Source organism: Schistocerca americana, chromosome 7 (assembly GCF_021461395.2).
Source record: "Schistocerca americana isolate TAMUIC-IGC-003095 chromosome 7, iqSchAmer2.1, whole genome shotgun sequence".
In the NCBI taxonomy this organism is placed as follows: Eukaryota; Metazoa; Arthropoda; class Insecta; order Orthoptera; family Acrididae; genus Schistocerca; species Schistocerca americana.
This window is the reverse complement of record NC_060125.1, coordinates 582,627,965-582,653,354: the sequence shown is the minus strand read 5'-3', so window position 1 is coordinate 582,653,354 and position 25,390 is coordinate 582,627,965. Positions and strand designations below refer to the sequence as shown.

At 42.6% G+C, this 25,390-nt stretch overlaps 1 protein-coding gene across 1 annotated transcript in view; it reads left to right on the top strand.

Moving 5' to 3' along the window:
* The window catches only part of LOC124622077 (carbonic anhydrase-related protein 10-like), an 899,606-nt gene that overhangs the window by 829,929 nt on the left and 44,287 nt on the right, over window positions 1–25,390 (top strand). Inside the window, exons 7-8 of the mRNA XM_047147650.1 lie at window positions 3,102–3,256; window positions 15,819–15,950. Of these exons, the coding sequence (XP_047003606.1) occupies window positions 3,102–3,256; window positions 15,819–15,950 (287 nt within the window). The remainder of the gene's footprint in view (window positions 1–3,101; window positions 3,257–15,818; window positions 15,951–25,390) is intronic.

The window sequence follows — 25,390 nt, the reverse complement described above, 5'->3', positions numbered from 1 at the left end:
TACGAACAAAATTTCGTCTATCTGTACTGTTCAACTGAGAAAGAAAACGGTCGCCAGCCTAACTAGGCAAGAGAATGATTAACATTCTCGTTTAAGAAAATAGTTATCAGCAGCTATAACGGATCCACACAACCTATACTTTGTCACACGCGAGTGCAGTGAACTATTACACATACATATGTTTACGGTAAAATTGGAACTAACAGAGCAGCAGAAACAATTTGCAAAATTATAACAGCTACCGAAACACACTATTACTTTCAGGGCTTACACAAAGTGAATGGTCTTTATAACATTACTATTAATATGCACTTCTAATACACCAGAGAGACAAACACTTAGTAAACACGAGTATATAACGTTTCACAACTGCAGCTTTCTCACTTTTACTACATCGAAACACAATGTTGACAAAATTGCAAGAAACTGCCTCACCTTTTATAATTTACTACAGACAGCTATGTGATCATATGCTTTATAAGTCTCAGTCTTACTAGGAAAATTATTTCAGTAAGCATAATTAACTTTAACTCACCCGCTTGCCACATTAACTTTAACTTTCTCTTTACTATGTTCAAGGGGCATTAATTAGAAAACTGGGTTTTAATGTACTTTCAGTAAGGGCACTCGGTAATTACTTTAGTTCAAACGGAGAGGACCCTGAGAGGTGTTATGATGAGGAGAAAAATCAAGATAGGTACATAAATTCAGATATAAATTACCTTATATTTGAGCACATTAGCACATCCATTAAGCTGATCCTTCACTGTACATCATTATAGTATTACGTTACAGCGATTGCGCAACGTGGTGGCAACTGCATGTTGGTAGGTGGATTCGCAGGCAGAATTGCTGGACTCTGGCCCTTCTTGGTGGCGATGATGAATACCAAATCCAGAATCGTTCCAGCTATTTATCCATCCATCCGAGGCATTGGAAAGTAACAGAAAAAGCCTCTTTCGGAAGCAGAACAATATGCATCTTTTACATGGCAGTGCACAGACTCGTAGCTCGTCTCCGACTGCTGGTTCGTCCCCGACTATCAGTTCCAACTTTTCCACGTAGGCCAACCACAATTTGCGCGCGCTACACAGTTCCGTTCCCGAGGGAACCACTACACCTTTTACATACAAACTAACTAGGAACCCTAAGTGAGGATCAGCAGTTTACATAACAGTAAACAATCATTTTAAACAAACAGAACATTTGCACATATAGACATTTCTACAAAAAATTATTCACACAAAATTACAATTATATACAGTAAGTTTTGTTCCCTCCAAATGGGACAAAGCATTTAAACGACTGCATAGAACCAAACCATGACATCAAAGTTTGTGCAAAGAAAGAAATATACAGTTTTACGTTATCTATTCAATCAAACACATTTACAGAAGCTCAACGAAGTAACATTAAATAAACAAAAGCAAAATAAATCAGTAGAGCATTAGAACTATGGTGTTACACAGTACGCAACAAATACCGGACTGAGTTTGTAAAACAGACGGATTGAAACTATGTCTCTACGTGATGCTCTGTTCCTTCAGAAGAAACAAGGCTCGGATGACATGCGAGATCACCCTAAGTGCTGTTGTTCTGGATGCTCTTTAGTCAGTTGTCGGTAGTAGCTTCAGTACGTGCACCACTATTAGTATCTGCGGTAGTGTAATACGTCTCGAAAGCGAAATTTATTACCAATACTGAAACATAAACATATATATCACTCTGTCGAAAACATATTCTGCGCAGTTTATATTTGGCATATTAAAACTGTGCGCCGGATAAAATGAACCCGGCTAATTATTGTAAACAGTAAACTTCAGTCACTCCACATCGAAAAGAATGAAACATTTCTAAAAATACAACATATTTTGATTGCTGCGATAGCGTAGCACCGAATGATCAAAAACTAACAGACGAAATGGAAAACGGATAATTAGAAGCCTATGAGGGGCCCTGTGTGATTTACTATGAAGACAGAGGAGGATGTAGGTTGTTTTTGTACTGGTGATTTTGTCAGAACTGTGAGGCCTTTAAATAGTAATTGCACTGTTAGGTTGTGTCATAGCGTATTACAGCTCACTGTTTTATACCTCCATTAAGTGAAACACACTCCTGATTCATCCTTAGAAAGTCTCTATCCAGTTCGCAGTATTTTCTGTTTGCCAGGATATGAATTCAAACACAGGGGAACACTCACTGCAGTTTTGTTAAAACGCTTCCTGCGAGTAAAAATTTTTAAGACGCAGGAAATGTTTTCCTTATTAACTACATAAATACTATGTCAGTCATTTCTATGAATCGCAATAATGGAAATATATTACAGTCAATGATTTTTTTCGCTTTTTCTCTTACTTTCGGATTAGCTTGTGTACCTAAATCTGTTTTTCTCTTTTGTCCACATCGCACTGGTGTATTCCTGCACAAATGCTATTTATTTTCTAAGTACAACAGCTGAAAAATTAAGGAACATAGCTTCTAGAGGTTTACAGCAGGACTTCTGATGCATTAAATGATTATAGGTATTCTTTTTTACTATTTATAAATATGTTCTGGCGAATACTGTAACCACGCTAGTTTTATGGTGTATTAATTGCACTATATATAGGGTGTAACGGGTATAAGTGCAGATATTACAGTTGGTGAATAAGAACTTTGTACTGAACACCATTACATCAGTATTTGCAGACAAATAATTATAGCTATTATAAGTGTTATGTTCTTAGATGGATTATTATCTCGAAGTATATGTGGCAAGAGCAAGCCATCGATATTTACAGCATATCCTTCCGGGCAGCAGGTCAGGTGTTGAAGTGTGGTCGTGTGGACCCAAAATTGTTAGTCTATATTGACAGGCGTAGTCCACTAAGTGATGCAGTTACGGCTGTGCAGAAAACTCCACGTCGTAGAGTTTGTGAAGTGTTTGTGGGAAGATTGTTCGACACGAAGAGGAAACAACAAACACACTCATGTGTGTACATATCAAGGTACCACATATAAAAATATCTGCACTTATACCCTCTGTATTTAATGCTTACAAGGATTAGCGTTAAGCCTCACAGCTGCTTGTGACGCTCTCACGGTGTCCTGTGTTCACGCAGCCTCGTCGACGCCGATACGGCCGCTGACGCTGCAGCAGTTGCTTCCCCGGACGGACCACTACATGACGTACGAGGGCTCGACGACGCATCCTGGCTGCTGGGAGACCACCGTCTGGGTCGTCCTCAACAAGCCCATCTACATCTCCAGGCACGAGGTCAGCTTGAACCTAGGGAGGCGGGCAGCAGCAGTGTGTATGTTCTGACGTTTTGTACGTCGGCAGGCAGCAGCTGTTTTCTAGCCTAGGGAAGAGAATGGTAGTAGGAAGACTATTGAAATCCTGTGGCAAGCTTCACTCGATCTAAGACTATATCCACAAATCACCATAGATGAAGGGGCATCTCAAAATCAGGAAGAGAAATAAATAAATCCATATTGGTTTGACACACAAAAATAGCCTCTTTACACTGTGTATCAAAAAAGAATTTTCAACTCTGAAAAGTCGGCAAGCTTATGGCTTGAGGAAATAGTCTTAGTGTCTTCCTGAAGGAAAATACATCAAGTTTTGACTCACGTGACATACTCGTAGAGAAACGTGCCACCGCAAGCGCTAGCGGCAGTTGCAGCAAATATGGCTTCCTTTAGTAGTCTTGAGAGTGCTCGCCATGTGTTTCGGTTTGAAGACTCGAAGTCTGCGTCAGCTTTGTAACGTAATTTTCGTACAGAGTAGGCCTATTATTTATGAGGGGCGTAAGTGTTTTATTGAAACTGGATGTTCAGTAAGACATAATAAACCCTCAGGTAGTCCACGTGAGTCTGATGACGTCGCGGGGCAAGTCAGCCAGAGCTCTGTGAGCAGTGCTACACTAACGACAGGTGTGCTTATTGAGAACTGGACGTCCCACATTTGAGTATTTGTCATGTGCTATGAAAAGGGTTGCGTCTCAAACCAAACAAGTTTGCAACTGTGCTAGAACTAAAAGGCACTGATAATGTTGCTCATAAGCATTTTTGTGTCGAAATCTTACATCGGTTGTTTGAGGATGAGAATTTCGCTGGTAAGGTTATGTTTAGTGATGAGTCGATTTTTCGCTTAAGCAGTGAAATTAATAATTTCGAGGCTTGAAGAATCATGAAAATCTATGGAACATGAACGTCGTAGTCCACAACTGAAGGTATTTTCTTCACGGAGAAAGAGCAATATTTACGAACCTTTCTTTTTCCATAAAAACTATGAATGGAGTGGTGTACTTAGATATGCTATAAAATATTTTAGCCTTCTAGATTGACTTTTGTGATGAAGAACGCATCATTCAGTTCAGGCTAGATGACGCACCCCCAAAATGCCTCTCAGACGCCCGGAAATTAGAATATTCCGCTTTCCAGGTAACTACACCATCGGAGGTACACCAGATGCATCGCCCCTACGTTCACTGGACCTGACATCTCGTGACTTTCCATTTTGGGGATTCGTCATGAGTACAGTGTTTGTCCCCCCTACTGGCTTCACTAACAGAGCTAAGGGCTAGACTCTGTCTCACAACTGAACAAGTCACGCCTGCCCTGCTGCAGCGAGTTTGGTAAGAAATCGACTTCAAATGGAAAGTGTGTCCCATAAAGAATGAGATCACAGTGGAGCTTTTTAGGTATAACGTAAAAAATTCCATTTATTTTGCTGTAAAATGGCACCAAAAGCATGCCTGTAAATTAAGTGAATAAATCAATATCAGTTTTTCAAATTATGAAAGACTTAATTTAAAGTAAATGGGGTGGATAGAGGTAGAACAGAGTTTCAGAGGGAGGAGTTTTCTGTGTAACACGAGTAAAGGAAGAGACAAAGAGGGGGTTCGATGTAATGCACTAGAGACATTTAAATTTTGTGAAAGACTGAAATAGTTCGTTTTAAATGAGGCACTAGAACTCATCGAAATGTCTTTATAGTTACTGTAGTCAATAATATGCTTTTTTACATGAATGTTAATTAATCTGGTCAGCAAAAGTATACAAAATAGGAAAGGCCATCAGCTCAATCGTGTGTGTGCTGTGAGCAAATACCTGTGTGGACCATGGCTTATTTAAATTTTGTGCTGCGAAATAGTATCACAAATACAATCAGTACAGGACGAAAGGCTGTGATTAATATTTAGCGATCAAATTACTAAGTCAGAAATTGTGGACTAACAGATCCAAAAAGAAGGAGTGGAGTAGAGTCAGAATTAGTAACAAAACAAAAGGACAGAGACAGATTTGTACTTTATAGTGATCCAACTATAAAGGAAGGCAGATAGAAAGCGATGAACCTTAACAGAACCAGCAGAAAACGTCTTTCGTTATTGACGTTCGTCAACATCAGTAATTCTCAGTAATGTTCAGTTCATCACCGCTGTGTTCGTTCATTTGAGGAATCGCATTAACATAGGAAATTTTTAGTCTGTACAAATAATAGGTTCAGATTTATCGAACTTCTATGTATAATTCACAAGATTTACGTCAGATTTTGGAAAGAAAGCTTCCTGCGTCTGTTTGAATATAGTACACTTTCCACCATTTGAAATTACAGTAGGAGCTTTGGCATTAGGTAAACACTTCCGTCGGTGAGTATGAACAATCTGGGGGACCTTCACAGTAAACTGCCTGGAAAGTTAGGACGATGTTTCTGAATAACCTCTTTCATTGTGTCCATACGACGTTTAATTTATAGTGTTTGATTTTGGTTCTAAATCTCCCAAAGGAGAGAAAAGAAGCTAGTTGAGGTAAAATCTATAATTTTGGTAAACATTTTTGGAAAGCAGTGATCAATTAATTATTATATATTGACTAAAGTTCAGTCTTGATCACATCATGTACGTTTTAATGATATAGATAACCGGTTTCGGTTCTTTCTACAAAACCATCATCAGACCCATGGCTCCCTTAGGATGGTAGGTTATCTATATCATTAAAACGTACATGATGTGATCAAGACTGAACTTTAGTCAAAATATAAAATCTATAAATTTTTGTGTAATCAGATACTTACTTGCCACTTCATTTGCGCTGGATAAAAGCTTCCTCCTGCACTGTCCATTAAGTGGATAGTGTGCTGTTGCATGTGCGTGCACATCTTTTAAGTGAAGTTCATACGTCCACTCAAGTTGTTTATAACTGTTATTATTAATTCACTGTAAATACTATTATTTCGTAGACTGCTTTGTACCCCTCGTAAATTTCAATACTACTTACATGATTACTAAACCTTCTTTAAGCTTTAGCAACTCTGAAATCACCACGTTCTCGGCCAAAATCGAAATTTACAACTTAGCCCACTCTTCTATATGAAGGCAATGAGTTCATTACTCCAACCATCAACAACACGTTGACTGAAAGTTTCTAACAATTGGCCTTTTTTTTCTTCTGTACGTGTTGGAAATTCAACAAATCTCTATCCAATACTTTACATCTCTTTCTTCGATGCTTTAAGAACTCGAGGTTACAAGACGCCACTCTGTCTCTTTTTATCTACTTTGTCGAACCACACATCCTACCAGGTTACCGTCGCAACTTTTCACAAACGACACGGGAGCGACAGCATGCGTCGATTCTGTGAGACATTTTTTGAACGAATACTGTGTTTCTGATGACTGTCTCTCTACTGATTTGATGCTTGCGGGCTTTCGAATAAAATTATGTGATGAAATGGTAGCCCTCAACATTGTACCCTCTGACTCAGAGTTGAATTATTAATATTTTGGGCTGGTTTCATTGTCTAGGGGCTGGGATACGTAGTTGCCGCATTACAGGCCAAATACTGCTGAGTCAGCAGTATACAATATAAATACACACATGAATCGAATGTTTGAAGTTTCCTATCCTTCTGAAATTGCGAATTATGAATGTAACATATAAATTTATAAATGAAATATTACAATTAAACAAAATCTGCAGGAACTATTTTACTATTTTAACGACTTTAAATGATGAGTACGATAGTGAAGTACTTTTGAGAATGCGGTATATTTGTGCAAAACTTATTGGTGTCGATGGTCCAGCAATTAAATGAAACATAAGTTGAATAACAGGGAAACAATTCCTACTGCACGTAATTAGTTATGAGCAACAACGTAGCTCGTGAGATATTCACTTCTAAATGTATACTACGTCTTCACTGTAGAAGCGATGGAAGTCTCACAAGTGTCCAAGTCGGCACTACGAAATATTACTGCCTCGCGCTACCACGCGCAAACTGCTCCACTCTCCACGTGGTTCCTGCTACCCACAGTCGCTGGTCAACGTCCAGCACTCCCCGTGTCCTGTGCGACTCTGCCTTGCTGCGCACCGTTCCAAACTACCTCATGTCTTCCCCGGAAAAGATGCTCCTTCCCAACCTACATACGTCTCTCTTAGTAACGAGAGCTGTGATTGGCTAGAGCGCTCTCTCCATGTCTCCAAGCCAATGTACTCTCACAAACATATTGAAACACATACGAAATACTGGACTTACATTTAAATAACTTGAAATTAAATACATATTCCTACGGCTGGACCATAAACACGCTCTAACACACATTATTAAATACATAAACAAATTACATAAACATATATCAAAGGAATAGCAAGAAAAGGTAGGCCAGTAGCCTAATTTCTGTGTGCTTTCTAAAACACAGTAAATATTTAACCGATTTCTTCACGAATAGTATATATCGGATATAAACAAAGATATAGATGGATAAATATATTTAGAAGCATGCTGCTACCGTTTTTTCGTGTAACTGTGGAGTACTTATGGCCTGACGCGATCGATAGTAATTGGCCGCTTTGACCTCCAATAACTGATGTTATTCAAGTTACATGCCTGTAATTTATACCAATTTAGGTTTTCACTAATAGCTTTCTAAAGACACGTGGATCGACGAAATCGGATGAAGCGTTTAGATTTTGGAAATTCGATGCAGGGTGTCACTTGTATAATTTACCGTCAGATACTACACTTTAAACTAATAAAGATATTGAAAATCTGATAACACCATCAGACTCGTCATGCAAACAATGGTAACATACATGTTTCTTTTTTGAGATATCGTGATTCACCTGGCTGCTATTAATCTCTATACGAACTGTGAAATGTCTGCCGTTAAGGTTTCACAAAGTCCGCCATCTTTGGCACTCCCGGCATCGACACAGTGTCACCACGGAATTCCCAGCCACGCGGCTAGACCCCTCTTGCTTTGGCCAGCGTCCGAGAGGCCGAGAGGCCCGTGCCCGCCAAGCGGCCCGTATGGCCACGCCAGCTGCGAACTTAGAATATTTTCAGGACGCCACAACTCGCCCTTTACCTCACATGCTCTCCATCTTATCGTAACTTTTATTTAACTAAGAAACTGCTATAGAAAACGGAAATCCCTAATCAGTTGTTTTTCTGATATTTGTTTACTGTTCCTCTATGGCGTGCCAGATAAGTCACAAACCTGTCCCTTCTCACATATTGTGCATTTTAAGTTCACAGAATTTTTCACCTCCTTTGATAGCACTTCATTTGAAATCCTTCTAGCTTCTTCTCCTCTGGATTTCTGATGGTTTCGAGTCCATTTCTATCCCATGCTGCACTCGTGACATACACTTTGAGGAACTTCTTTCTCATATCAAAAACCTGAAACCATTAGAGAAAATCGCCTGCTCCAGTGTGCATCTACATGGGTTCTGCCAAAGCTGGGTAACTTGTTACCTAGGTAGAATTCTTTCAGGTTAAACTTACTCTTTACAACTGTTCTGAAACCTGTGACTCTGTATAGGATACAAATCCTGACACCTGTTTCAGGCTCAGATCGAAATGGGGGACATGGAGGCGCAATCATTTTGCCCATAACTTGTTGATGGGTACTGTCTCTGTATCAAGAAGATAGATAAAGATATTAATGTGTCGCCATAAATAGTTGTCATACAGTGAGTTGTATTGGAAAAATGAATCTCTTCCTTAATGCGACAACATGGTCAGTTTGCAGTCGGTGTCTGTGTGGCAGCTTCCTTTGCAACTGCCAACTGACCACCCATTTACTCATTTTTCACAAGGAATATAAATACATAAAAAATGTCATGACAAATCTTCCAGCATTCAGAACGTACTGTAAAATTGATGCATGGTAGCAAGGTTTTAACTCAAAAATAGGACATATTTCATGCATAGAATACCTTACGCTGTCTGCCAAAACGCTTTGTACCTGATGTGTCCGCTGAATGCGGCCCAGGAAAGGTACCCAAACGTAAAATGAAGTTTATTGTGACACACACAAATAATCTTTACTAATGGGAGTTTTGTTGGAACACAATAACTGAAAACAGGCCACATCTTGAACATTGAAAGAACAATAATAATATCTGAAAGATGTAGGTCTTAAAATGTCACAGTAAATTGGAAGTACCTAGATCCAATTTCCACACTCTGAATGTGCCTCAATCAAAGTCTGGAATGGATGTGCTAAAGCTGAAAGTCCCAACAGACGAGCAAAACTTAAATCCTAAAACAACATCATAAAGTTTAAGTCTGGCCTATTGCCAATGAAAAACAAAGGCAAATACTACATAGTCCAATTGCTGGTCACAGTGTCAGACGCTACGTCTCTTCAGTATAGAGATCACAAATTGTGCCAGTCTGCATCCGACAGCTCTTGTTCCATAGTGAGATCAGGATTACGGGAATGCTTAGGCAATGGGCGTCTGGCCCAGCAAACTCACTTGGAATGCACTGGTTGAGTGTAGCCCAGCCACTGGCCCAGATACTTCCTGGTCACCAGGAAAGTGCAGGTACTACTTTCAGTCACATAGCACACATAGGAGAAAAGGATCCATAGTACCAGTGGCATCTGCTGGTAGCTGCCTGTCGTCTGAAAAACTGTCCCCTGTGGGGTCCATGCACACACATAGCCAATCTGATTTGTTGGCTGAGTAGGGGAAAGGCACAGCATTTCTTCCCGCCTCCCCCCCCCCCAAACACACACCCACCCCACCCTCCACTTGAAGGGTAGGAAAATTGATAGCACATCTTAAAGTACCTGGAAGAGCTCTGGCTGACAGCAGGGGCAGAGGAGAGGCTGTGATGTAGACGGTGGAGCAGTAGAGTGGCTGCAGGCTGGAACTAAGACAGGCCAGTGGTAACCAGGAAGGGCATTGTGGAGGAATGAACCTCTGGAACGAAGCATGATGGTGGACTAATGGATCTTGGAAGAAGGCAATGGCGAGGCCACTGTTGATTAATGTTCTTGCAGCACACTGTGCCAGCTTGAAAAGTCAGCTCAGCCATTGTGTATCCTACAAGATTGGAAACGGTCACAGGAAACAAACGCTGGCAGCCTTTGGTGTAGACAAGGGCCCACAGGGAATGTCTGAGAGAGAAATGGTGGCAGCTGGACTACCAAGAGGAGGGTTGGACGCTGGTGGGATGGATTGTAGATAATTGCTACCGATGTGGTTGGCCACAGAGCTTCTCAGTTGGGGTTGTCTCAGCCGGAAGAGTGAAACGATAAGAAGCCTGAAAGAGTACACAGCCCTCATCCAAAGGGTGGTGGCAGTAGATGGTTGGGATTTAAAGGTAAGGCCAATGTGTTTATGCAGACCTTTCGAAGCAGAGTGCCAGCATGTAAGGGCACAATATTTATCATTTCTATGCATTTGCTTCAGAGAAAGCAGAGAATTCTGTGGAAACAAACTGAGCGCCATTATTCATCAAATGGTTTTCTGGCAGCCCTTCACCTGAAAAAGTGGTGGACAGGGTTTGATGTTCTGCCCTGAAGACGTGGTAAGCACAATGTAGAGGTAATTGTTGCCAGCATCTAGAGAGATTAATCTTGAATGCCCCAGGAAGAGACCGACCCCCCCTCCCCCCCCCCCCCAAAAAAAATGCACGTGTAACTGGGACCAGGGAACAGAAATGTCTGGCCAAGGAGAAAAGTGAATATAGGGGCGACCTGTTTACTCTGGCAGTGTGGTAGGAGAGTGAGCGCCACATCTGTGCTTTGCTAGGAGACACATTGGCAGGTCAGACGCTTGGTGATCGCAATGAACCAGTGCCCAACGTACAAGAGACACAAAATGTGGTGCTAGAGAGCCTCTATGATCACGACCCTGGTGTAACCATTTACCCATCACTGAGGGTGAATAGCTCATTTCAGGGTACCATTGGACTGGAGCTGTAAGTGCCACAGACACTTGGATTTAGATGGCCAACAGCTTTGCACAAGATGGGGTACCTAAAAGAGCATTGAGCCCTCAGCTGTGTAGTGTGTGAGAAGCTTCAGCTACCTTTATGGTTACATCCAGATAGAAGCATACGTTGGGATCCACATCAAAGGAAAATTCCTGACCAGGAGCAGATGTGAGAGGAGTGCAGCCTTAGCACATTGAGTTCTTGAATGGTACAGAAAGTCATAATTATAACTTGAAAGAAACAGAGCCCATCGCTTGAGGTGGCATGCTGTTTTGGTAAGAATATTTGCTTACACTTTGAAAAGAGACAGTAGTGGGTAGTGGTCCATGAACAGTGTGAAATAGTGGCCACAGATTTAGCCATTAAACTTTTTTATACCAAGTAAGATCTCTATGGTTGCTTTTTCTGTGTGACTGCAGTTACGCTGTACAGAGGAGGGCGTCCTAGGCACAGATACAGAAGGATCCTTCACGCTGTCAACCACATGTGCCTGTAAAGTGACCACACCAAAACCACAATCTGATGCATCAACTGCCAAGATTAGGGGCTCAGAGGGCCTGCCATGAGGCACATGGGCTGGAGTAGGGCCTGTTTCAAGTCCCAGAAAGTGATTGAGCTGGTGCTAAAAAATGGCCAGAGCATTGGAAGTGCCTAATGGAACTCCATTATACTGAAAAAGTCCAAAAGGAGTGTTGTACACAAAGAAGAATTGGGAATTCATGGTCAATGGAAGATGGAGATACGTATCACAATGTTGAATCTTGAAAAACGCTTTGCCACCCACAAGGCATCTCATTATGTCCTCTACCTTGGAAGTGGGATAAGGGTCTGAGACAGAATGGGCATTAATGGTTGTCTGGAAAACCCTGCCTATGCAGCATCCACCCTTTGGTTTTCCTATCGTGTTTTTGGGGGTGACCCTTTGGTGGTTTGGAACGGGAGCAGAAATACCCTCATCCTGCAATTGCTGTAGCTCCAGAGAAAGTTTGTCTCTGAATCTGAAAGGAACATTTCTGGCTTTCAAGAGCTTCAGTATCACTGATGTGAAAAGAGCAATATGAGTCTTGGTATCTTTGATGTCCAAGGAGGATTGCAGGAACACTGTGCTGAATGGGAAAAGTGGTCTCTTAGATGAGGTTTGGTGCCAAGTGACTTGACACTGAGGGCAGAGTCATCAATTTGTAAGCCAAAAGCGTTGAACTGATCCAGGATCGAGAGACCGATGGCTCCAGGTGTCCAAGAACAAATTCAGGCTATGAGGTACTGGACTTGGACTGTAAATTTGCGGTTGACTTCGACGATATTACTGCTGTAACAGTGAAGTGGGGAGTGTCACAAAGCTGAAGTAGAGTGGACCCCAAATAATATTAGGTTCATCAGTCTATGGTGCTCACACACGACCGCATGTGTATCTGCAACTTGATGGGCATGTTGTTGATGCTTACTGTTACAATAGAGATAAGTCTGAATGGGGAAGCACACACTGACAGATCCACCCTGTCGTGCACTCGAAAATCGGAGGGGTCCATACGGGTACAGTTAGCATTTATTTTGAACAATGCTTGCCACACATCAGCGCTTTGTCTGGGTTTCCAACAAGATGTGTACTTAGCTAGTACATAGTGGTGTACATGTCTCTGGTGATTAATAAAACACAAGCTACGATAAGGGAGCTCTCGAGTGTGGCGTCTGAGTGCTGAATCGTTCCTGCCTGCACTGTGTGAATCCATCGTGGGGGGGGGGGAGGGGGGGGAGGGGGGGGGGAAGGGTTACCGAGGGCATCGCAGAAGATTTGTGCATAGTCAGTCTTTGAGGTTGTGCACGAAAATCATGTCCCAGACCAAGGAAGCGACATATGATTGCTTACACTGAGGATTACTACACTGGCAATGGCAGTCACGAGATGATCCTGGAGATGGGCAATCCATTCGTGGTAAGACTCTCTGTTAAGTCTGCAGCAGCTGAAAGACATGTGATAGGCTGCTGCCACATACACTTGGGGGTCAACATATTGTAACAAACTGGACTTTAGCCCGTCATACAGCAGAGCATGGGCTTCCCCCTCGGAAGGTGGTAAACGACTTGTTCCATGTATGCCAGAAATAAGGCATACTGTTGGGTATCAATCGCTATGCCATGAGCTGAGAAATGCTGTTCCATGCATGTAACATAGTTCGCCGACATGTCAAACTGCTGGAAGGGCAGGAGCACAGCTTGGAAACTCTTGAGAATGGTGTAGACCTAAAGAGGCTTGGAGAGCTCTGGAGGGGATGTGGGGTTGACCACCAGCTGCTCGATCAGGAGCTCGTGAGTACAATGCATCTGCTGGAGCAGTAGCAGTACCTGGGCAGAGACATCCATCAAGCAAACGTTAAGACCACTATACTGCTGATGTAAAACAAAGACAAATATTACAAAGTTCAATTTTTGATCACAATTTTGGAGGACACATCTTTTCAGTGTGCAGCTGGGTTTCTTAATAAAAACTATTAGTAAGATGGCTGTTTCTTCAACATTTTGACCCTACTAAATACTTCTTTCAAATTTTGTTATGATTTATGTGCTATTAGTTAAGATTTAAAACTGAAGTAATCAATGAATTAAACTAGTTTTTCTTGTTTTTATTTTAATTTCATTAAGCTTCAAAATAAATAAAGTGCTCCATCGAAGTATCAGGATTCTGAAAATATTCTTTCAGAGCAAAAGTCTGGGCACCTCTGGTTAGAGACTATGAATGGCGTAGGTCCATAGTTGGCAGCTCCGGACGCATAGGTCGATGTAGATGACCTCATAGCAGTGATTCCAGACTGAGATCCTAATTGTGGGAATGCTTTTGCAATTATCGCCTGGCCCAGAAAACTTACGCGGAGTGAACTGGGCGAACATAGCCTGGGCGCCAGCCTTGATACTGCCTGGGTGCTAGGCTACTGTAGGTACTAGTTTTGGGTATGTGGTCACTAGAGGAGAAAACAGCTAATGAGACTATTGACCTCTGGCAGCTCTTGGGTTGTCACCTGGTGCTGCTCAGAGCAAGGTCATCTCTTCTCTGTTGTCCCAAGAGCTGTCTCCTGCGAGGTCTGTATCCCCATAAGCAGTCTGTGTTGTTGTTTGCTAGCTGCGCAAGTGTGAGGCCTTGACACAGCAGTACCATCTGTTGATGAGTTATTGCGTGAATCGAAGGCAGTCAAGGTAAATAAAAAGTAGAGCATCACAAAAGGCAGCTGGTTGCTGTCATTTCATCATATTTGCAGTGTTGCTCATCTGTAATGGATGAATGTTCTGTGTATTTTACTTGTGTCTGTTGAGATACTAAGCGTGCTATGAACCATCGATGTTAAGAATGCCGTTTATATTACTCTAGATGGCAAGTAAAGTTCTAGGTGGAGACTTTGGTAGTTGTTGGCTTTCTGGAAGTTTGAAAATTGTACTTTTGGATTTTCTGGAGGTTTCTTAAGTCAATTCTGATAGAAAGAGAGACAATATAGCCCTTCATCTTCATCGTATTCAGTTTCTCTGTGTTTGTCTTAAGGTAATATTTTGTGGTAAATGCCGGCCGGAGTAGCCGAGGGGTTCTAGGCGCTACAGTCTGGAACCACGCGACCGGGCATGGCTAATGAAAGATCCTCGGGCATGGATGTGTGTGATGTCCTTAGGGTAGTTAGGTTTAAGTAGTTCTAAGTTCTATGGGACTTATGACCACAGAAGGTACCTCCCATAGCGCTCATAGCCATTTTTTGTGATAAATGTGCTATCGATCTCTTTAGACAACTGTTCTAAGACCTCCTAAAATCTGGCAAAATGGGCTATATTGTCTACCACACGTAATAATTGTAGTCTCTTGCACTTTTATGTTCTTTAGTGGTTTTCAGTAAGGAGATTTTTTGATACACCTCTCCACGTCATTTTACCCCGTACAAGTCTCTTCATCTCCTGATAACTACTACCGCCCACATTCCTTATAATTTCTTCACAATTTTGTTCCTTACCTCGTCCTCTCCTATTAGTTATTCGGCCTACTCAGCTGTTCAGTATTCTTCTGTGGCAGCACTACTTATGTAAACTATATATCGTCCACGTTCGATATCTGTAAGAAGCGGAAGTCCGTACAAACACCTAGAGGTCACAATTCGTAACACCTAAATTTATATTAAATAGATGTTAACAACCTTCTGATTTTTCAGGAATACATTTCTTGCTAATGAAAAATCCGCATTTTTTATCCACTCTAATTTGTATGTCGTCAGTTATTTTCCAGCCAATGTCGCAAAACTCATTTGCTATTTTAATGCCACTTTTACTAACTCATTTGGTCAGCAATCCCTGATTTCAATAGACTGCATTCTGTTAACTTGTTTTCCTTTTGTTGATATTCCCCTTACATCAGCTTTTTCCTTTGCTGTCTCTGGCAGAATTACATCATGAACAACCATCAAAGTTACTATTTCTCCTGTTGTACCTTAGTTTATACTTCAGATATTTTCTGGTGCTTCCTTCATTGCATCTTCAGTGTGAAAATACACTCGATCACGCTAAATAATCGGTCAGCCTGTACGTGTCAGCGTACGTACGGCGGAGTGACGCGGTGCGGCCTTTCGTTTTGCAGATGTACTCGATGCGGCGGCTGATGCAGGGCCCCTTCACGGAGCAGAAGGCGCCTCTCGCGAACAACGTGCGGCCCCTGCAGCACCTGCACCACCGCACCGTCAGGACCAACATCGACTTCTTCCGGCGCAAGGTGAGACCCAGCAGCAGTAGCGACTGCTGGCGCCTCGAAGTGTCACGAATTATTGCACGGTTATCACTGTGTTAATCAAAAACATTTCCGCCTTTATCGTCCACTACTTTCAACATTACCTATCGGAGTATTCGGCGTACTCTATTATTTGCATCTTCCAATCTCATGTTAAACAAAGATAGGAACCAATACTCAACGTAAATATTATACACATTGTTTTAAAAGTATCAGTCTAGCAACATCTAAACTATGAATTACGCATTAAGTAGAGATGTTGCCATTATTTTCCATTTTCTCACTCTTGCCTTCCTCGTCCTCGTCCACCGGAGAGCTACTGCTATTTTTCCCCACAAAACGTTTTTCCGTATCACGTGTATGTATGAGGGTCATTCCGGAAGTAAGTTCCGAATCGCCGTAGCTAATCCATTGTCGCGCAAACACTGAAACGCGACTGCGCAATGACTCCTGGCGTCGCTCGTAACACAACGCTATTTCCATTGACGTTGTCTCAGCGCGCTATTTATGCTATCAGTTCAATACGTTTAAAATAATTCATCAGCCCGCCGACTGTGAAATATGCCCATTGAATCGGTTTCTGATAGTAAGGAACGTTGCAGCAGTGGAAATTCATCAGCAGACAAGTGAGGTGTGTGGCCCCAATACGATGAGTTACAGCAGAGTGCGAGAGGTTTCAAGGACGTACGGGAATATGTCTATGATGAACCACGACCAGGCCGACCATAAATGATCCAAGGAGATTTGGTCACAGCCTTGGACGAAAAGATTCGTAAAGAATGACAATTCCGAATTTCGAATCTCGCTCTGGAACTTCCGAATTTAGGTAGAACAACTTTGCATCAAATTGTCTCTGTAATGTTCCAATTTCGCGAACTATACGCACATTCGCTTCCAACGCTGCTTGCTGAAAAACACATGTTTTCGACCATCACAAAATGCAGAAATACAGAATAATCTATCTGATCTTCTGACGTCCGGAGTTCTCTTGCTGTATGACAATGTCAGACCCCAATCGGCCGTTCACATCCAAAATCTAATCAGATCTTTTGAATGGGAACAGATTGTTCGCCCACCGTACAGTCCAGAATTGACGTAGAGCGATTTTCACTCTTTCCGCTATCTAATGGAGTTTCTCGGCGAAACGCGCTTCGGGAACAGATGACGAAGTCAAAGAAACTGTGAAAGTCTGGTTATCCTCATACGGCGGCAGACGTCTACGACTTAGGGATGGAAAAGCTTGAAAAATGTTATGACAAATGTTTAAACAAATACGAAAACTATGTATAAAAATTTAGAAACATTTAAGGAATTACATGAAAACAGGTTTTTGAAATAAATCTGTGATAGTTTATATTTTATAAGAAATCTGACCATACTTTCCGAACAACCCTTGAAAATCGTTCGACCAAACCATATATGAATATCCTAATTTTTACACGTTGAACTCTTTTACAGCTTCAACACCATACCGGTCGTTGAGATGTTATGCCCTACACAGTATTCTTTTTTTCCAGATTATAATTCCTATTTCCCATCGCGTAACACGCTTGCGGGACAAATTGGTTAGCCATACCTGGATCGAATGGGCGCGTTGGATTATCGACCGTGGTCTGGTACACCGGCCATAAAGAGTGTGATTTCTAGGAGATCTCCCACGCTTGTTTAGGCAAATACCACCTGGTTCTCAAATTGCGCCGCAGAGAATACGATACACAAACTGCTATGACACGATAACGCACTGAACAAAGATTACACTAGTCACAGACAGACGGCAGTCGCTTCCTGTCTCCATTAAGTTACCTTTGACCAATGTGGTGCCAGGTAGAGCATTTCACCATATGGTTAAATAATAAGATAAAAGATCTGCAAACTCCTACCGCGTCAGACGGGATAAACGCTAGGGAAAATTGGTAGCACAAGAAGGAGACCGTCATTGTTGTTGGTTGCAGCAGGCATTCCAGCGTTCCCATCTCCATCCAGATCACTGTGGTTGACACATTTGCCCAATACAGACAGTGAAACATAAATTGATTATAAAAGATAACTAGAAATATGTTGTTTTCTTGTAATTATTCAATGTGTTCCGCAGTTCATACATTTCTCTGTGTGATAATTAGTTAAAGCTGCATGTTGTGTCCCATTTCTGTTGCTGTTCATTGATAACATCGAAATATTGACGCAAGGGGCTCTCGTTTTTCCCACGCAGTGTATCATGCTGTCTGAGTGGCACCATGCATTTCAGGAAGATCAATTTAGCTAAGAACCCTCACTTGGTGCTATTTATATAGTGTGAATTTAGTTGCTGGTTCCAAATTGGTAAAAAAATGTTAATTTCGTTTATTAAAATAAAATGTTGAATGCACTAGTTGCAAAAAACGTTAACAGAATGCGTTGAAGTAATGTTATTTTCACAACGTGTAGCAATTAGATTATTTGCAGCTACACTTCACAAAATTTACTGTGACACAGTACTGTCTTTCCTTCGTATACTTTAACAAGAAAGACATAACAATATTATTGTCACTGACTTTAGCAGAAAGTATAATACGTCCTAAAATGTAAAGATAATGGTTGTATGTATTACACTGAAGAGCCAAAGAAACTAGTACACGTGCCTAATATCGTCTAGGGCCCCTGCGCGCAGGCAGAAGTGCCGGAATACGACGTGACACGGACTCGAGTAATGCCTGAAGTAATGCTGGAGGGAACTGACGCCATGAATCCTGCAGGGCTGTCCATAAATCCGGAAGAGTACGAGGGGGGTGGAGATCTCTTCTTAACAGCACGTTGCAAGGCATACCAGATATGCTCAATAATGTTCATGTCTGAAGAGTTTGGTGGGCAGCGGAAGTGTTTAAACTCAGAATAGTGTTCCTGGAGCCACTCTGTAGCAATTCTGGACGTGTGGGTTGTAACATATTACTGCTGGAATTTCCCAAGTTCGGGAATGCGCAATTAATGTATTCCGTTGATCGGACAGGACGTGTCACCTGTCAGAATCGTACCTAGACGTATCAGGGGTCCCATACCACTCCAACTCCATGCGCCACACACAATTACAGAGCCTCCACCAGCTTGAGCAGTTCCCTACTGACGTAGGGGTCCATAGATTCAATAGGCTGTCTCCATACCCCTACACGTCATCCGCTCAATATAATTTGAAACAAAACTCGTCCGACCAGACAACTTGTTTCCAGTCATCAACAGTCCAATATCGGTGTCGATGGGTCCAGGCGAGACGTATAACTTTGTGTCGTGCAGTCATCAAGGGTACACCAGTCGGCCTTCGGCTCTGGAAGCCCATATCGATGATGCTTAGTTGGATGGTTCGCACGCTGATACTTGTTAATGGCCCAGCACTGAAATCTGTAATAATGTGAGTTGCACATCTGTCACGTTGAACGAATCTCTTCAGTCGTTGTTGGTCCCGCTCTTGCACGATCTTTTTCCGGCCGCAACGATGTCGGAGATTTGATGTTTTACCGGATTACTGACATTCACGGTGCACTCGTGAAATGGTCATACGGGAAAGTCCCCAGTTCATCGCCACCTAGAAGATGCTGGGTCTCATCGCTCGTGCGCCGACTATAACACCACGTTCAAACTCACTTAAATCTGGATAACCTGCCATTGTAGTCGTAGTAACCGACTTCACAACTGCGGTGCACACTTGTGTTATACAGGCGTTACCAACCGCAGCGCCGTATTCTGCCTGTTTAAGTATCTCTGTATTTGAATACGCATGCCTATACCAGTTTCTTTGCCGCTCCACTGTATATGCCTTGATGGTAGCCACTTGCAATATGTGCAGTTAAGCTGGTTTGTATTACAGTGTAATGCGCTCTGTAGCCTAGAATAATTTCATGGGTATCACCACAGAATTAATGAAAATTTCTTAGTGTCAATGACAACATTGAGTAAGTCATAACTGTAACAGGCAGAGAATTAGCGGAGTGTTCTTGTGCACGCTGTTATCATACTGTAGTAGCACTGCCCCTCCTTCATGTTGCTCCTCAGCTGTCTTCCTGATGCTGAGTCGTCCACATTCCCTTTTTCCTACCAACGAAACCTTGCTCATCATTTCGCGAACGTAATCTAGGTCGGTGTGGCAATTAAACACGCTGAACCTATTGACCACACGCTTAACCTTCACGATGATTTCCTTCATATTCAACTGTTTTGCTCTTATATTCCACAGCTAAATTCTATGTTATGACCAGTGTACCTTTAGTCTTCTTCCGCTGCAGCAATTCTTTTCTCTGGAGCTCCTGCAGGCACAAATGTATGTTTCTCGATGTAGTAGAAGATGACCAGCTAATATGTGTCAACCTATGATAGGAGTTTTCTGTAGACTTCTTTCTTCACCTAAGCTCCTGATTCTACTTTTAGCACTTCATCTGTCCTCTTAATTTGTAGCATACTTCATCACTCAGATATTACAAACGCTTCCACTAACTTTTTCTTCGTATTTCCGACAGCCTTTCTTCCATTTTCAAACACTTATGTGGTCATGACTCGCAGTTTCAGGGACTTCTTTCCCATTTCTGTAAAAAAAAACTGATAGCAATTAGCGATATTTCACTGAAGTCGTTTTGCGCTCTGCAGTTCTGCTTCCGATACTTTCCTTGTTTCGGCCATTATACATGGGAAAATTGTTTCACTTTTGCACTATTTTATCACTTTCCACATTTTGTCACTTTTACGTTTGTTTTGTTGGTATCTGAGGTGTATTCCGTTCTATGCATCATATTACACTCCTGGAAATTGAAATAAGAACACCGTGAATTCATTGTCCCAGGAAGGGGAAACTTTATTGACACATTCCTGGGGTCAGATACATCACATGATCACACTGACAGAACCACAGGCACATAGACACAGGCAACAGAGCATGCACAATGTCGGCACTAGTACAGTGTATATCCACCTTTCGCAGCAATGCAGGCTGCTATTCTCCCATGGAGACGATCGTAGAGATACTGGATGTAGTCCTGTGGAACGGCTTGCCATGCCATTTCCACCTAGCGCCTCAGTTGGACCAGCGTTCGTGCTGGACGTGCAGACCGCGTGAGACGACGCTTCATCCAGTCCCAAACATGCTCAATGGGGGACAGATCCGGAGATCTTGCTGGCCAGGGTAGTTGACTTACACCTTCTAGAGCACGTTGGGTGGCACGGGATACATGCGGACGTGCATTGTCCTGTTGGAACAGCAAGTTCCCTTGCCGGTCTAGGAATGGTAGAACGATGGGTTCGATGACGGTTTGGATGTACCGTGCACTATTCAGTGTCCCCTCGACGATCACCAGTGGTGTACGGCCAGTGTAGGAGATCGCTCCCCACACCATGATGCCGGGTGTTGGCCCTGTGTGCCTCAGTCGTATGCAGTCCTGATTGTGGCGCTCACCTGCACGGCGCCAAACACGCATACGACCATCATTGGCACCAAGGCAGAAGCGACTCTCATCGCTGAAGACGACACGTCTCCATTCGTCCCTCCATTCACGCCTGTCGCGACACCACTGGAGGCGGGCTGCACGATGTTGGGGCGTGAGCGGAAGACGGCCTAACGGTGTGCGGGACCGTAGCCCAGCTTCATGGAGACGGTTGCGAATGGTCCTCGCCGATACCCCAGGAGCAACAGTGTCCCTAATTTGCTGGGAAGTGGCGGTGCGGTCCCCTACGGCACTGCGTAGGATCCTACGGTCTTGGCGTGCATCCGTGCGTCGCTGCGGTCCGGGGGCCAGGTCGACGGGCACGTGCACCTTCCGCCGACCACTGGCGACAACATCGATGTACTGTGGAGACCTCACGCCCCACGTGTTGAGCAATTCGGCGGTACGTCCACCCGGCCTCCCGCATGCCCACTATACGCCCTCGCTCAAAGTCCGTCAACTGCACATACGGTTCACGTCCACGCTGTCGCGGCATGCTACCAGTGTTAAAGACTGCGATGGAGCTCCGTATGCCACGGAAAACTGGCTGACACTGACGGCGGCGGTGCACAAATGCTACGCAGCTAGCGCCATTCGACGGCCAACACCGCGGTTCCTGGTGTGTCCGCTGTGCCGTGCGTGTGATCATTGCTTGTACAGCCCTCTCGCAGTGTCCGGAGCAAGTATGGTGGGTCTGACACACCGGTGTCAATGTGTTCTTTTTTCCATTTCCAGGAGTGTATTTTCGACAGTTTTAGGTCTATTTTACTTCCGACACTCAGGACTAAGATGTTTATGAATATTGTCATTCGTATCGGCACCCCCAGAATTTTACACCTCTTACGATGTTTCCTTCCTCTGCCTTGACTGATTCTTAGGCGAGTTTGATAAGCTGCAAACTGGGCATAGAGCTTTCTTAACATGCTCTTTCTTGACCTTTCACTGTTATTACATCCACATGGTTTTTGCTGAAATTATACATTATTGATCTGTCTGTACTTCAATCTGAATCTTCTAAGGATTATGAACATGTTCTTGCACCTTACATTGTCGACGGTTTTCTGTAGATCCACAAATCGTGAGAAAATGTCTTGACATTTTGTCAGTGTGCCTTTCATTACTTAGTTGAATGCTAGGAATTCTTTTCTAGTATCCTCTGGCATCCTAAAAAGCTAATTGATCTTCCTCCAGCAGGATTTTTCAGCTCTTCAATGTATTATTCCGATAGTAATGATGATCATCTGGTAATTTTCACGTTTATTAATACGTGCATTTTTAGTATTGTGAAGGAGATGCGTCGCTGAAAATGTTAAGATAAATTAGTGTACCAATAAATTTTACACTTGAAGGAAACGTTCGAAAGAAATTAAAGTTTTTGTTAAGTGAAGAGAGCTAGGTAAACCATAAGCTTCAAGCTTTTATAACAGAAGTCTTTGCAAAATATGTTCAGAAAACACTTCTCCTGGTGTTAAATTCATTGCCCAGATTGTCAGATTGCAGAAAAGAGCATTTATATGTTATTTTATCCGTGTAAGATCTTGTGAACTCCACGGTCGTTAATGATTACTGGTGAATAACGCAAACTAACCACAAACACTTTTTAAGAAGTTATATTTCAGTGCCATAACGGTTTCGTGGTACTACGTCCATTTTCATATGCATAACGTATCCAATTATATTGATATTTTTGTCAGCTGCTAGTCATCTGCTCCACTTAAAAGTATTGCAGGAGCAGACGACGTGTTTCTGACCAAAACATTAATGTAATTTTGAATGTTAGCCGTATGAAGATGGGTGTGGCAGCTCGATTCCGGCTATAGTAGGGGCAGCCAACCTTTTTCACCTATCACCCACCTTCGTGCCTCTGCTGGTAATAAAATTTCCTAACCGCCCATCAGTTCGACAGTAATGGTAACTTATGAAGTAGGGAAGCAACTTTATTTTATAAAGGGGTGAGGTAGCGTTATAGCAAGTCAAAGCATTTGGTAATAATTACCTATTAAATACTTTGTGTCAAAATTATTGTAACACTCGATGCAAAAGATTTTAAAATCCCTACCGCCCAACGCGTACCACCTACCACAAAAACAGGAACGCCCACTATTCAGCGGCAAAAATCAGGTTGACTACCACGGGGTTGTGGCATTGAAACACAGCTTTTTAAAAGTATTCGCGTCTGGTTGCGCTATTCACCAACAAAAGAACATTTATGTTGTTCTTCTGAGAACACATATTTCAAGACACCATCTCTCGATGATGGTCTTCTCAAAACACTGCAGGCCTGGGAATTGACTGGTTACACTCCGTAGAAGTTCTCATATCATCGACACGTCACGCAAAACTATGTCTGCCTATCAGACTTAATTCCCAATCTTTCCCATTCTATAAAATGAGGTACAAATCTTGGAGAAACAATGCGTACTTTTTAATAAAGTTCTTAATAAAGCTGCAGATCAATAGCTCTCATGCTAGTTCACTCGCCGCGTAAGATGTAGAGACTACAAGACCCTCCACTCCGTTTTCTTGTGTTACCACTGTGAGGCGACCTGCGTTCCACATCAGAGAATCGTATTAAGCTATGTAAGACGAAACCGTTAACTGTGTCGTCGTTACATCTGCGCCGGGAGGGAAGCAGTCGGGACAAATTCTGCATTTCGTAGTAAATGCTCCCAGTCTGGTAGTGCTGTTTTCTTTGAAATGAACAACGTTTAACAAATGAGTAATTCAAGTCGCTGGAGTGTTCTAAGAAGTTAGTAGCACCAGACATTCACGCCATGGTCATGCAACGTCATTCAAACACTCGCATCTGGTACGCGAGATCTAACTGGCGCTCGGTAAGAACACAGAAATTTTCGGCTGTGATCATTTGTAGCAGATCTGCATGCTGGGACAGCAAGTAGAATTCATCGCGGTTGTCCAACAACATCGACTGCAACGCATTACTATTTTGCTCCGTTTACTGCAGCCGATTCTCGCACTGTAGCCTTGGGACCTTTCCCTCCGGAAAAGTCACGTTCCTTCTTGACGACCACAGCTGTGACGTTATTCAACCGGCCAGCAATAATACTGTGGAAACACGAAGTTCGTGGTACATTTGTTAATACTTGTAGTTCACAGTAGGCTTATGCTCCCATAAAGCTCCCCTGTAAACGACCTAATGTTTCAAATTTGAGGTTTTGTGAAACGTTACGTTTAATGACAAAAAAATCTGCACGGTGTAACAGAGTGTCCAAAGAAGTTTTCGCTTCACCGCTACAGAAAGACGATGTCTCCTGACCTTTCGTTATTGTAACTGACGAACAAGTCCTATAATGAAGGTACACGAAGCTATAGTGACGTCACCGCAGTAGTTAGCTCATTGCACTTATATTCGGGAGTGCAGTGGTTCACATCCCATTCCGCCAATCCAGATTTAGATTTTACGTGGTTTCCCCTAATCGTTTATGACAAATGCCTCAATGGTTTCCTTGAAAGAAGCACGGCTCAGTTCGTTCTCATTTTTCGACTAACCCAGGGCGGCAATCCGTCTCTAATAACCTCGACAAGCAAGGAACGTTAAACCTTAATGTTCTATCTTTCTGTAATCACTTTAAAGCTCAGAAGCTAACCTCTCGCTTGTTCGTAATTTCAATTAGCCTCAGAAGTATACTTTTCAGGGAGAGGAGGGGACGTTTAAGACGCCCTAGGGATCGTTTAAGACGCCCTCGCTTACATATTATCAATGAATTTCGTACACTCTCAATGGATATTCATAACATCAGGACTGGAAGACAGTAAAAGTGTTTCCACGACACTTGTTCCCAATCGTAGGGACGTGGACGCCGTCGTCTGTGTCACTTAATTAGCCAAAGTCACTTGGACTGGCAGCTACTACAATTCAACCCAACTGCAATAGAAAATGTTGAACCAGGCACACATAATTTACGGACACCATTAAAGGTTGTGTGGAAATGTTAATAAAACTATGTCTTCAGCTACCCTAAAAGT